The sequence below is a fragment of the Oryctolagus cuniculus genome, chromosome 7 (assembly GCF_964237555.1).
Source record: "Oryctolagus cuniculus chromosome 7, mOryCun1.1, whole genome shotgun sequence".
NCBI classification, from domain to species: Eukaryota; Metazoa; Chordata; class Mammalia; order Lagomorpha; family Leporidae; genus Oryctolagus; species Oryctolagus cuniculus.
Window position 1 is genome coordinate 71,459,324 of NC_091438.1, and position 15,160 is coordinate 71,474,483.

At 44.0% G+C, this 15,160-nt stretch overlaps 1 protein-coding gene across 1 annotated transcript in view; it reads left to right on the forward strand.

Moving 5' to 3' along the window:
- Positions 1-3,819: 3,819 nt before the first annotated feature.
- The window catches only part of PLPPR5 (phospholipid phosphatase related 5), a 128,155-nt gene continuing 116,814 nt past the window's right edge, over positions 3,820-15,160 (forward strand). Inside the window, exons 1-3 of the mRNA XM_008264833.4 lie at positions 3,820-4,131; positions 4,248-4,440; positions 4,529-5,205. Coding sequence (XP_008263055.3) covers positions 3,820-4,131; positions 4,248-4,440; positions 4,529-5,205 — 1,182 coding nt within the window. The remainder of the gene's footprint in view (positions 4,132-4,247; positions 4,441-4,528; positions 5,206-15,160) is intronic.

Below are 15,160 nucleotides of genomic sequence, written 5' to 3' on the forward strand. Positions count from 1 at the left end.
CAGCCGAAGATAAGCACTGCTAATCTAGGTCAGAAGCATCTGGTCTACGAGATAAACATCACACTACAGCTGGAACCTCAACCACAGACACTGAAATTACTGTTTTAGCTGTTTTTCTTCCTGCTTTCTTGAGAAAGCAGTTACTTCCTAAATCAAGCACTGAAAATCATTCTGTGAAGATGCAGTACCGAATGTAATAAATTGAGGGGACAATCCCAAATGTTCCCAGCTCTCTTTAACTTGCCTTTCAGGATTTAGCATATTTTAATTCTTTTTTTTTTTTTTTTTTTTTTTTTTTTGACAGGCAGAGTTAGACAGTGAGAGAGAGAGATAGAGAGAATGGTCTTCCTTCTGTTGCTTCACCCCCTAAATGGCCGCCACAGCTGGCGATCCGAAGCCAGGAGCCAGGTGCTTCCTCCTGGTCTCCCATGCGGGTGCAGGGCCCAAGCACTTGGGCCATCCTCCACTGCACTCCCGGGCCACAGCAGAGAACTGGACTGGAAGAGGAGCAACCAGGACAGAATCCAGCACCCCACCCGGGACTAGAACCGGGGGTGCCAGCGCCGTAGGCGGAAGATTAGCCAAGTGAGCCGGCCTCGCATATTTTAATTCTATGAAGGCTTTTAAGTAGCCCATTTCTTGATTTAACCAGTTCTACCTCATGCTCTTCATTCACACTTAAGGACTGAGGCAAGTAGTCTGGGAGTTAGTAGACTAGTGCTTTGGTCCATTCTACAGATTGAGTCCTGTATTGTGAGCTGGTAGATAATGCCTTTTGCAGGACACATTCAATAGTCTTTGAATGAATTATCAGAACCCTCATTTATTCTGAAAGCAGTTACCTAGCCTATTAAACAAAAATCTCTTTCCAAACTATTCTCATGAGATTGTCCACCAATCTATATGTTAATATTTAAAGCTGTTCATCAGTGCGAATTCATGAACTTTTCACACTCTTGAATCTTCTTAAACATTTCTAACTACAGGTCCAGCATTACAAATCTAGGTTGTGTTGCTCTTTAAAGGAATACTATATTTCTTTGGAGAAGATTCCTTAGTTTGACTTATGTAAAACCTCTGAATCTTTCTTACTCTACCATCTCAGCTACCCATTGGAGGCAATGCTATTTTTCTTTGGTTCTGCACATGGATGAGACAATTTCAGGAAAATCTCTAAACTGACTTCTTAATTACTTGAAAAATACAAAAATCAATATTTATCATTTTGCATCTTCTTTGGACATTATTGGGTATCTCTTGGCTAAAAACGGTCTATCTATAAATCAGTGAGGACAAAATCTTTGGCCATTAGCAAAAAACTAACTCATTCTGGTTCTTTCAATAATAACAGATTCATTGTATAGAACCCAATTGGTAACAATCTTAAGGACCCAGGTACAGATCTTCTTTCTGTAACCTTCTAACAGTCACCTTAGTTTTTCAACATTAAACAGGAAGAATATAGTCATTTAGCCAACCATCTACAAATAGCCAATGCTTGCCTACCTAAAGACTATTCAGTTTGTCCTTGCACTTGCTATCAACATAAAGGTCCCCTTCACCTCACTTACTTTTTATACATTTGTCTTCTGTGGAAGAAGCTACATATCACCCATCTAGACAAAGATGGTATCTTTCCATGCTGGTCTAGAATCTTACTAGTTCTCACTAGTGAATTAGCAACTGGGGTACACATAGGGGATGTATTGGAATTGCTAAATAATTCCCCAGTATCTGTCTCAGTATTTATCATAGTTCAGGTTGCACAAGTGGAGAAGCTCGGTGGGGGTGGGAGTGATTATAAAGTCATGCACATCTAAACATAATACAGATTACTAAATTGGAAATGAAAGAATTACAAATTCCACATTTTTTTTAACCTGGATTATTTGTCTTAGTAGGAACAGAAATGGGGAAAATCTGAAAGACAGGACAATGTTTTGTAAAGAAAACTGACTGCTGTAACACAACTGAAAGTACAATAATGTGCTTAAGAATTAAACTAATTTAAGGATTGAGGCAGGATTCCCAAGGATTACATATTAATAGTGCTGTTTTTAATCTAGAAGATTAAAAATAAAAATTGAGGCAGGACTCTGAAAGATTCTTTGCAGTTGAAAAATGTGTTTTGAATAATTCTCTTAAATGACTTAGTAGTGAATAAACTGAAGAAACACACTAAATGCATACCTCCTTTGAATCACATACTTTACATATTCTCATTTCCTTACCAAACAAGCCCAGAGGTAAGAAAAAAAATGCATTTTGCCCCAGAAGCAGTTCAGGTTAGGAAGGCAAAATAACCAGCCCTAGGTACATAACTCACACTCCCTCATCTACCCTGAACCATTTCTGTGACTCCCCAGTCTCCTCAATGCATGGATGCTAAATTGAATGTCAGTGTCCTTATAACATGAGTTAAGATTCAATGTTAACTTTGAATTTCTGGATATGTGACTAACCATGAATCAGTCGATAATATTATTTGACCACCTAAAACAGACAAGTAATGGGCACTTGGAATTCTGAAGGGACATAATACCAGTTCCTGAGATGGATAGCATCTGATGGAGAAGATAGAATGTGCACAACCCATAGAAAAATATACACACCTACAGATGGAAGGATACAACCAGGATCTCTGGCATGCAACAAAAGGAGGAGGAAGTGATCAGTGATGAGAAGTTCTGCAGCATTTAGACACGATTGTGACAGACTTAATGAACTGAGCATCACTTACTCCCCATTCCAGCCTAAATCTGTTGCCACCTCAATTTTACTGGACAGGCAGAAAGTGGCCTTGGTTTCCACACTTGGTAGATGGTGGAGCTGGCCTTTGAACTGAAGCTGTAACAGAGTTGCCACTCACCTTTTAAGCTGGTGAGACTGCCTGAAAATGTGGGCTATGTTTATATAGCCAGGGACATAATGATTGTGATTCTCTAGTCCTTGACAAATTTTACATGCGAAATCACTCCCTTGTGGTTCTTAAAGAGCAAGTTCATGAATTTATTCAACAAATATTTCTTGAATACCTACAATATGCCATGCACTGTTCATGCTGGGGTTAGAAGAGTGAACAGGACAAAGACCCCACTTTGTAGTATGCACAGTTCCAGGCAACCCATGCATGTTAACATTACAGCAATGCATTTTAGTTTTGGAAATAATACATGTTTCCATTAGCTTGAATAAATGATTTATCAATGAATATAACATCATTCTACCATAAACTAAAGGGGAGGGTTTTAGGGGATTCCTTCTTAGAAGCAGAGAAGCAGTTTAAACACCTTACTATTTCAGAATGACTTTCTGAATGAAGCCTTAAACCATATATCTTTGTAGTACCTTTTCCTAATATGGCGCCACTCTTGTCCATTTGGGAACAGTTCCCCCCCCACAGCCCAGGGTTGCCTGTTACACATATCCCTCAGGGTTCTCTCTCCAGTATGTTCTTAGTAATTAGAATTTGTAATAACGTGGGGGTACATACAATACTCACTGTATACTAAAGAAATTCACCCCACCATTTTTATCCCATCCCCAAACTACCATCAATCACTTGTCTAATTCAAGCGACTTTATAAAGCTTAAACATAGGCGTCCTGACCGTAAAGGCCCGCCTGTAAGAACAGTCCAGCTGCAGCCCATGGAAATGAACGAACAGTTTAGAGACCTGCGAAGCGCAGCTCTGTGTTTCCTTCCCCTGTGTGTGCGTGTCCGTCCTCACCTGCTCCCTGGAGTGGAGCGCCTGAGCGGTGTCCTGCTCCCAGAACGGCCCCCTCGAGCTCCTGCTCAAGCGTGCAGGCAGGGACCCCCATGGCTTCACCGAAAGGGCTCTTCACACACATGCAGCTCCACGGGCACTTGCAGCCCCACGCGCAAGCGAGGGCTCCCATGTATGGGTGTGTTTTGCATGCATTTGCGGGGAGCCGCCTTGGACTCCCTCTCCATTCAGTTCACCCAGAAGGGAATCCCTACAGCTCCCTGCGAGAGGAGGCGGCTGGCCCCATCCCCTTCCCCTCTGCCTGGTCCCGCTGGGGCCCAAGAATCTGCAATGCCTCCTCTCACATAAAGGGAATCTGTGAAGATGAGACAGAGAATAGCACAGGGAACGAGGACGGAGCCCTTGTGCAGGAGATGACGCCCTGGGAGCCGCGCAGCTAGGATTTCCGTTTCCCTGTATAAAGCCCCGGGAGGCAAAGCAAGTCCGAATTTAGATGCCCTGAGAAGGATTATTTTTCCAGTTGCGCCTGGGAACCACCGCTCGGCTCGTGCCCCGCTCAGGGTTCAGGGAAGCCAAGGAGGGCCCCCGGGCGCACGGACAGCCACGCGCCGCATCCCGCACTTCGCGCTCGCCATGGTGGCGTTTGCGCTCTCAAGACACGGCCCCGCACCATCTTCTTAGGCGCTGTGCGGGTTTCTTCAACCGCCCAGCTGGTGCTTCGGGAGGGAGTTTCTAGAAGCTCCATCTCTACTGCCTCCCCTCCCCTGTTGCTTGGTTTTTACCCCCACGCCGGGAGCTAAGCCGGCTCCACAGCGTCCGCCCTCCGAGGGGTACAGGTGCCGCCGTCCCGCCCTCTGCCGCCTGGTCCGCCAACGCCGCCTCCTCCGGGCTGGCCTGGGGGCTTGACCCAACGCCGCTGCCTCGCGAATGGTCTCGTGCCAGAGCGCAGCGCCCGCCGCCCATCGCCGGGGACTCCCCGCCCTTCCGCGCGACCCCGCGCAGGAGCGGGCGGTGCTGACGGCGGGCAGGGGGCGGGCAGGGGAGCGGGGGCTCGTTCGGGGGTAGCCGCCTCCTCTGCAGCCTGCCCGCGCCTCCGAAGCCGGACCTGCCTCCGCCTCTTCCTCCAGCGGCTCCATCCTCCGCCAGCGCCGCGTCCTCCCGCCACCCGCGCCGGCGGCCTCGGCGCAGCGGGGAGGGGGCCCGGCGCGGCGGCCGCCCCTCGGCTCAGCCCGGGCGGCGCGCCTGCCCTGCTGCCCGCGGCGCTCACCAGCAGCATGCTCTATTTCCAGATGGTGATCATGGCAGGGACGGTGATGCTGGCATACTACTTCGAGTACACGGACACGTTCACCGTGAACGTGCAGGGCTTCTTCTGCCACGACAGCGCCTACCGCAAGCCCTACCCGGGCCCGGAGGACCGCAGCGCCGTGCCCCCCGTGCTGCTCTACTCGCTGGCCGCCGGCGTCCCTGTGCTCGTGGTAAGCCGGGGGCTGAGGGGAGGCGCCCTCGCCGCCTGCTCCCATCTGTCGCGTTCGCCTTCAGGGTGAAGGCCCCGGGAAGGGTCGGGGCGCGGTCGCCCTTGCCTTCTAAGTTCCTTCAAGTTGCTGGCCGCCCCTGCCCCAGAGGACTTTTCTTCTAGGATGCGTGAGGGGTGGGTGCGAAGGAAGCCCCCATCTCTGCCCACCCGCCGCCCCCGCACCAATTGCGGTGGCTGCAGTGTCGGGTGCCGCTGGGAGTGGATGGAAGAGAAGGATGGGACCGGTGGAGGTCGGGGCTGGGGAGGAGGTGAGCCCTAGGGGTGGGTCTCGTGGCCTTGCTTCACTGGCCACCTCGTTTCTCTCTCTGCACTGCAAGATGGGCAGCGGCCGCGGGTGACCAGAGAGGGGTCAGGCTCTGGGGTGTGTCCAGGCTCCTCGTCCTATGCTACCACCTCCTTCCCTTTGCGATGAGCATGCCAGGGGGACTAAGCTGACCAGGGAACAAGTATCAGGGAAAGAAAAGACTTTGAGGTTATCTCTAAACGAAGAGGCCTCGGCAACATTGCTTTGCTGGAAAGCAGGAGCTGTGCCTGAATTACGAGACAGATTTGTTGAAGGGCTGCTCCGCTCACTGGGCAGCTGAAGTGTTTCCTCTCTGAACAGCCCCGAGAATGCCTTGAGTGTCTGAGCTGGGAGAGAGGTGGAGACAGAGATGGAGATGGAGAGGATACGGATAGCACACATATACACGCATGTCCAGGTGTGAGTACCGGGCTAATAGTCACACCACTGACATCTGTGAATGAGACATCTGTAAGAGAATGAGTGGTATTTCTTTAGCAGACCTGGGACTCCAGGGTTCCACTATCTGGACAAAGTATTGGGCATTCCCCTTCTCTGATCCAGCTGTCTCTCTCAATAGATGACACACAGGACGTTAGAAAAGGAAAGCGGAAAGCAAAGTTTTGTTTTCAATCGTTGACTGCTCAAGTTGAATAAGAAATGTGAAGAGCATCTGCTGTATCCACTAGGTTTTGGTATTGATCTTTTGTTTGGTTTTCGAGGAAATGATTTAATTCCAAAATTAACCAAAAGTTCCCAAGAAACAAAATGAAATTTTATGAGCAAACCAAGGAACTTCTTGATAACTTCAAGGTAACTTTGTTTATCACATGTATTGCAATAGTCGACTTCACCTTCAGATGGCTGAATAACGATTTGAAATGTGTTCAGCCTTGCCCAAGAAAATGCTTTGTTTTGTTTTTTAATACTGTTATTTTCCAAAAAGTGTGTCAAAAAACACCCCAATCCGGCATCCTGTCTGTTCTCTTTCCTCCATTGGAGAAGCTGGCAGAGGAAAAAATTGGTCAGAATCTTCGGCCTCTTTTTCTTTCTGCAAATGCTGGGTTTCCAGGCACATGATTTCCAGGGGGCTAGATGGAGAAAGCCTGTCCCTTTCAGGTCATTGGTTTGGTCGCATCCAGAATCCATAGTGGCTGTAACTCTCCCATCAGTAATTGCCATCCTGTGACTTGTTCCAATGAAATGGCTCTTCTCAGATCCTTATCAATCTATCCATGGTGGCAGGTGCCAACTGGAGACAAGAATAAATTGACCCAAGGGTTTAATTATTCTGTAGTTAGGGAAAACCTAGGAGGGAAAGGGGGGAATTAATTGGTCACTACTGAATGACTGAATGCCAGCTCTGTGCTGGGCACTGCATAGTCACAGAGCGGTGCTTCCAGGGGATATTATCTTGGGTTAACCTTTGCGAAAGCTGAAGTTCAGAAAATAGGTTGGAAACATCTGACAACCAAGGAGGTAGGGAAGGTGTTTGTGTGCCTATCGGACTGATGCCAAATGTCATCTGATGCCATTGCTTCCAAATGGCATGTTTTCTCAAAGAAGATGGGAAATGGCTGCTGGAGCAGTCATCTAGAATATAGGAGGATACATTTTTGAAAGGAGTGTGTGCAACTTGATTTCCGTGTTTGACCATCAGTTCCTTATGTAGGAGAGAATGGATTTGTGAGTCAGCTTGAAGAGAAGGAAGTGTTGGGGTTTGTAAGGAGAGCAGTGTTGCTGTTTGTTTTTCCTTCTGCTCCTAGGTGTAATACAGAGTGAGGAGCCGCTCTTCCCTGTTCCTCACAAGAGCACTGGCTTAGCATACTCACTGTGCATAAAAATGCTATCAATAATGATATTAACAGTACTCATCATTTGCTGAGATATCACTTTACTTTGGATACTCCAGTAGGCTTCCTACATACCTTATACCCACATAATTTTTGCATTGTCTCTGAAAGCAACTATTATTCTTATCATCCAACACTTGGGAAAATTGAAGCTCAGAAAGATTAAATAACTTGCTCAAAAATCAAGGTTAAAAATGGTATACTCAGACTTTTTACTCTAGTTATCAAACTCCCAATCCTGTGTGCTTTTTCCATTAGAGTATACACATACAATTTACTTATCCATCTTTATTCTAGAAGAATGCCTCAGTCTTCCCATTATCTCTTAAAATTCTTTCTTTTTAAAAAAAATATATATTCATTTACTCGAAAGGCAGACACACATGCACACAGAGAGAGAGAGAGAGAACTTTCATCTGCTAGTTTATTCTCCAAATGCCTGCAGTAACCAGAGCTAGCTCAGGCTGAAACCAGGCACCAGAAACTACATCTGGATCTCCCACTTTGGTGACAAAAACCCAAGTACTCAAACCGTCATTTGCTTCCTTCTGGGTGCATTAGCAAGGAGTTGCATTGAAAGCAGAATAACTGAGATTCGAACCAGACACTCTGTTGTGAGATATGCAATGCAATGCAATGCCTGCCCCTGTGGTGATATAGTTTATACAGTAGTTATAAAGCTAGGAACATTATATGGAGTTCTTACTTTCTAAACTCATTCTAATTCTTGAGAGTAGTTTGGAAAAGTGACTCTCCTCACTACCTAAGTCTTTAAATTTACTGCAGACTTGCATCAATTTAATTCTCTTAAGAATCTAAGATAAGGTGTCTCTTATATTTTATCACTTTTATAAAGCGTGCACTTGGAGACTAGGTTTGGAGTCTAAGGGTTTGGATTCAGATGTAAGGTATACCCTGGTGCTCTGTGAGGAGCTGGAAACTGCACTGGCTAGGAACTGTAATGTGTCCTCCGTAAGCCTGAAGTCCTTAAATCACAGGATTTGACTGTTACATTAGTTACAATGTGTAAAATGTCATCCTTGGTCTATTGGTGATACTCCATAAAGGTAACTGCATCGTGAACATTATTGTTATCAGTAAAACAGCAATCCAGTGAGTGTTTATTGAATTCCTGTGTTCTAAGCACTCTCAGGCAGGATGCAGCTTATAAAGGCAACATACATAGCCACTGAGTCTGAGGAGTCTGTAGCTAAATTTGGGAAATTAGGCAAACACACCAAAGGTCATTTGATAATGATAAAGATAAATGGTATGCATATATGTATATCTGCGTATGCCACAGAGACCTGTGGTGGTTCAGAAGGGGACAAGATACTTTTGTTTGGAGGTGGGAGCTCTGGAAAGGCCTCATGGAGAAGATGGTGGCATTTCAGATGTGTCCTGAAGGAGAAGGCAACAGGGAATGTGAGATAGGACGTGATGGCTGCAGCTCCGTGCATAACCTCAGGGAGGCAGAAAATGCGGACCACAGTCTTCAGGCGATGACCAGCTTATCTCGTTTCTAGAAGCTATGTGTGCGGAAAATGTACAACTGCAGGCAAAGGCTGGACTTGCTGTGGTGAGCCCTGGAACATCGGGCTGAGGAGGTTTCTTAACCAGTTAGGACTCGAACAGTCTGATGGATGATGGTTTGGGACATTTTTTGATGAGTAGTGCATAGGGCTCTTCTGTTATCCAGATATCTATATTAGGCTATCTTAAAGTCTGTCTTCATTGTACCAGGTTAGTTTAGTTGTGTTTTCAGGAAAAAAAAAAAACAAACAAACAAACAAAAAACTTGGGGTTTATTTACATAGATGTTTCGTAAACACTTTTAAAACAAGCCCCATTTAATTTTTTTTAAATAAAGCATTGACCAAAGCACCACATAAAGCAGGGAGAGATATAAATTTAATTAGGATATTTGGCTTTCAGTGATTAAAACGACTGGCAGCGACAATGGTTTGCACTCCCAAAATTTGGATACAGTGGCCAACAGCAGCCCTTGTTCCTTAGATCTCTGAGCAACACAGATGGTATGAAGGAGACAAGCTAGAATCCATCTTTACAGAACTGAAATAAAAATAAAGGAAACAAGCACACAGCCAAGGTGGCCCCTGACATCAGCATGGAGGGTTTTCAGGTAGAAGCATATCTCTTACTCTTTGTCTGCATTCCCCGAAACCTTGCTGTGGACCTTGAGCCTCAGATATGACCGATTTAGCCATTGCTGCTATCCCAAGGGCGCTGGCCTCCCTTACTCCGATGGAGATAGATGAGCACAGAAAGGCATCTCATATTCAGAGTCCGATCATGTTGGATCAGAGTGCCTAAAGCTTACCCATAAAACCCTTCTCCCCAAACCTTGCCCTGGTGCTTCCTTCTATCTCCACCCCTGGAGTACCTTCCTGTGGTGTGGTGGAGGCAAACAAGTACAGACACAGTGTGTTAGGAGAGTGCGGATTCTTATCCGGGCTCTTCTCGGTTATTAGTTATGTGACCTTGAGCAAAACTTTCTTACTCATAAGCGGAGATAGGAGCTGGTGTTTAGCCTAGTGGTTTAGATATTGATGAAGATACCCATGTCCCACACCAGAGTATCTGCGTTCAATTCCTGGCTCCAGCTCCTGACTCCAGCTTCAAGTCATTGCAGACCACTTGGAGGCAAACTCAAGTAGTTGGGTTCTTTTCACCAGGGCAGGAAAACTAGATGGAGTTCTAAGCTCCTGACTCTGGCCAGGCCTAGCCTTGGCTGTTGCAGGCTTTTGGGGACTGAATCAACCTTTGAGATCTCCCTCCCCTCCCGCCTCTCTCTCTCTCTCAAGTAAATAAATAATTGAAAACAATAAAAACTAGAGGTAAAAACACCTACCTCTTGGAGTCAGTACACATAAAGGTTAGCATCACAGACTCTGGAGGCCGACTGCTTGGACTGAAGGCCAGATCTGACACTTTCCAGCAGTGGAAACCTGAACCAAGTGGTCTCTCTATGCCTCAGGTGCTGAAGTGCAAAATGGGTATAATAGGAGAATTGGCTTTTTAGGCTTCCATATGTGTTAAATGTGCTGACACATGCAAGTAGTGGAGGAATGCCCAGTTGTATGTGTTAACTGAGGTTGAGGTTGTGATGATTAATCAAAAGAACCCATTTAAACACCTAGAGAAATAATTGTGTTTGTTAGTAGATTCCAAGGCTGACAAAACATTAGAGATGGACAGAGCCATCTAGTTCAATACACTCTCACAAATTTGAGAGTCTGAATAATAAATAAGATAAAACTCAGAATTTCTGTTCTTAGAATCAAGTTAATGATTTCTACCATTGGGTACTCCATTTCTTCAAGTGGACTAATGCTAGCTAGTATTTGTTTTGCATTTCCTATGCACCAGACAGTGTACTATGTACATTTAATAAGCTGCTTAATTTAATGCTCATCCTAATAGTATTTCCTGTAAATATAAATACTATCATTAAATCCATTTTATAAATGAGAAGTTGAGAACCTTAGTGGATTATGTCAGACTTAAATTATTCACATTCATTAATATAATTAACTTCCTCAATCAAATTATGAAGGGGGCTTGGATGTAGAGAGGCTAGATGTCCGATCCGAAGTCCCTCAATAACAGTGTTGGCATCGCCAGGGCCTGTTCATTTAGTTCTTTGTTCACATTCTTTATCCTAGCACATTAAATACTCCTTAAAGATTTTTAGTCATAGTGATTCAATAAAAACACAGGAAAATTTTTCTCAAACCTTTTATCCTTGCTTTCAATTTCCTGGTTGGATGGGGAGCTTTGTGTTCCATTGTAGATAATGGTTTCAGTGTGTGGAGTAGGAACTTGTTTTGTTTCCTATTAAGCTTGGAAATGTTGTGGAGAGGTGGGTGGCAGCAGCAGGGATTCACAGGATTCCTGTTGTGATTTGAAGGCACTCATCTTACTTCAATCGTGCTGTTGTAGCGCTGCAGGCACCCACATTTCTGCAGAACCACACTCTGGTTCTAGATCAGCAATCCCAGCTGCAAGGAGAGGTGAAGCTACCTGTTTTGACTTCTTTGTATGGGAACAAACATTAGATTTTACTTGAGAATCACCAGGAGTTTATTAGATTGCCAAAATGTCTAACACCCCCTAAAAGTTAAGGCCTACTTGTTGGGGAGATCATGAACCTTTTAAGCCTCGTCTGTCTCTTGGAAACATATTTTCTTAGATTTTCTCACTAACCTTTGGCCTCTTCCCATCCTTCCGTGTCTCCTTCCCTTCCTTTCTTCTTTCCTGTATTTCCTTTATCCCCTCCCGTTTTCATGCTGATATGGAGGTGGCAATACTGAGAGGAGAGCAAAGACCCAGGGATGGGAACACCAGGTAGCTTTACCTTCTCGCTCTTCCTCTTCCTCTCCCTTTTTCCCATTCGCATTCCCTCTTCTGCCTTCCTCTTCTCCCCAGCCCTCACCACTCATTATTGATGTAGCTTCCTGAGCCGGTTATCTGAACTGAAAACTGTTGACCTCGTCCTTCCTACCTTTCAGAGCTGTTGTCGAAGCAAATGGATTTGAGCACTTTGGAGACAGTAAGTCCCTTCATGCCTGTAAGGAAAACCTGATATGAGCAGGTTCTGTGGGTTTTGGAGGGGCGTGGTCATTGGAGTTGGTTGGCGCTTATAACAGCACTCCTTTGCCAGCCTAATGCACTTACTTTGTGGTGTGGAAAAATAAATAATATTTTATACTTTTTTTCTGATTTCCCTGTAGACAGAATAGCAACAATCAAAAGCCCACAGTTTAAAAGCATCTCCTAATTAATTATCACAGACTATTTTTCCAATACCCAGTGCTGTTTTTCAAAATATTTCAATAAGCACTCTGAGTATCAAGATCATTATAAGAATCACCCCATAATTTGGAAGAATGTTCCCAGGGAGTACTGCTGATATCATTTGCCATGTATGTGCCAAAAGATTGTTTGTGGATATTTTGAATGATGATAATGCTTCTACTGTGGACTGGGTACAGTACTATCATTGGGCTTCTAAAAATGGGTAATGCATATTTCTCACCCTTTAAAAGTTCAGACAGTGTTCATAAAACCACATTTTTGTTTGTAAAATTGAGATAACAGTACTTAATATGATACCCTAAAAATTAAATGTGTGGCCACTGAGTCCTCAATAATTGATAACTGCTATTCTAACATAAACGCTGATCAATTTTATTGGCAGTGCAGAGCAGAATGACCTCAAATGTACTTAATCCTTTCTGTTGAGTGAATGAGGTAAACTCTTTACCCTTCGCATTAATCCTTTCAGCGAGTATGTGTTATGACACATCTAGGGAGCTTTTGACATCTAGTTGGTAAATGACACTTTGGTTACTGAACCTGTTACTTCAAGTTCAATGCTCCAGTAGCCACCTGCAGTTGCCTAGTTATTTGATTCACAGCATAAAAGATGGCATTCCTGGTACGCAGGAGAGAGTTAAAGCATAATGACGTCTATCGCTATGTTCTTTACAGTATCCATATGGTTGCTAATATATAGGCTCAGTTACAACCAGACATGAAAAGGGGTATTTTTTTAATCTGTAGGTAAAGATAAAACATCATTGTTTTTTAGAACCAGTAGAGTAGATGAACTTGATTTTCCCAACTCCACATTTCCATCCACACAGTTGAGAAAGCCAGCTATGATGTCAGAGTTATGATACTAACTTGTGATTAGTAAGACCCTTCAACCAGCTTGGGAAAATCATAAGGAGTATCATCTTGATGGGAGATATTTTAAAATATGTGAAAGGGAGTTCTATATTCAGTACTATTTAAACTATTTCTGAGAATGCCAGTTTTCACTCAGCAGGCTGCTTACTTTTTTAGTCTTATTATGACAGATGTAGCTTGAGAGTCACTGTCAGTAAAATCACCATTATTTTTGGTGAAAATGGAGTTCTAGAGACTTATCTCCAAGCGAGATACAATTTTTTTAAAAGATTTATTTTATTTATTTAAAAGTCAGAGTTACAGAGAGAGGCAGAGACAGAGAGAGAGGTCTTCCATTAGCTGGTTCACTCCCCAGATGGTCGCAATGGCTGGAGCTGCGCTGATCCAAAGCCAGGAGCCAGGAACTTCCTCCGGGTCTCCCACGTGGGTGCAGGGGTCCAGGAGCCCAAGGACTTGGGCCATCTTCTACTGCTTTCCCAGGCCATAGCAGAGAGCTGGATGGGAGGAGAAGCAGCTGGAACTAGAACCAGCGCCCATATGGGATGCCAGTGCTTCAGGCCAGGGCTTTAACCCACTGAACCACAGCTCTGGCCCCCAAGAGAGATACATTTAAAAAATTATTTTTGACAAAATAATTGTACATATTTGTGAAGTATGGTGTGATACTTCAGTACATGTAAATAGTATGTCATCATGAAATCAAGATAGTTAACATTTCTCTCTCCTTAAACATTTATCATTTCTTATGTTTGGAGCCTGTAGACTCCTCATTTCTCTGTATAACAAATATAATATGTTATATTACATACAGACTAATTCCTCTAATCTAACTATTTGGCACCTGTTATCCAGCTTCCCTTTATCACCCCCACCACCCTTCCTAGTCCTGAGTAGTTACTGTTCTGCTTTCTTCTATGAAATCAACTCTTCTTCCACATGAGTGTGATCATGTGTTATGTGTCTTTCTGTGCCTCATGAGACAGGTATGTTTAAATCTCCAAAAACAAATTTATTGGTAGACATCGTTCTGTGATCAAACAAATATGAATGAAAGTGTTTGTGTTTAGTGTGTGTGTGTTTGATATATAGTTTGTAATTTTTTGTATGACTTCATTTTTATTTCTCTTACTTCTAACTTATAGAATGCTTCCCCCACCATTCTCCTCCCCTAAAAACAAACAAACAAACAAAAAAACCTCCAAATAAATTCCTGTAACATTTCAGTCTATTCTTCCAGACCCAGTACCAACTCCTCAGTGCAGATTTCTTGAAGTCTCCTTTATGATCACTTCAACAAGCATACAAATCATGGCATTCCAATTACTGATGCTGTGTTTTGTGCTGTGCTTGTGTTTACATTTCCATGACTAACCTTGAGCATCTCCAAGTCAAGGTGTAATGATCTGACCCAAGTCAGTTTTGTCATGCCCAACTTCTAGGCTGCTTTTGGTAGACAAAGTATACAAGCAACAATTGAAGTCTGTGGTGATGAGGTTATATTTCATTTGAATACAAGTGTCAGACAAAATTCTACTAAGCCTTTAGTTGTTTAATAACCATTCATTAAGCAGGTAAACTGGTATATATACTATGTATTAAAAGCTCACTCAACTCTCAGCTGTTTGTTCTTTTATGTGCTTTAGATTTGTGAAACCCTGTATGAAAGGGTAAGCACACCCAAGATGGAATTCTGTGTGCTGAGGTTGACATGAAGCAGAAATTCTTTTAAAGCAATGGTTGGGCTTTGGATCCATTGAGAATAGCCATTGAAGCAGGGGATATAAGCCTTCTACCCTGTTCAACCACGTTGAAGTGTCTCTAAACTATTTTGTCAATTTCACATAGCTGGAAAACCTTTGGGGCCAGCATTGTGGCGAAGTGCATAAAAACACTGCCTGCAATGCCGATATCTATATAAGTGCCCGTTGGAGTCCTTGTTGCTTTACTTTCCATCCAGCTCCCTCTTAATGCACCTGGGAAAGAAAGAGGGTGGCAAAATGCTTGAACCCCTGCACTCACGTGGGAGACCCAAAAGAAGCTCCTGG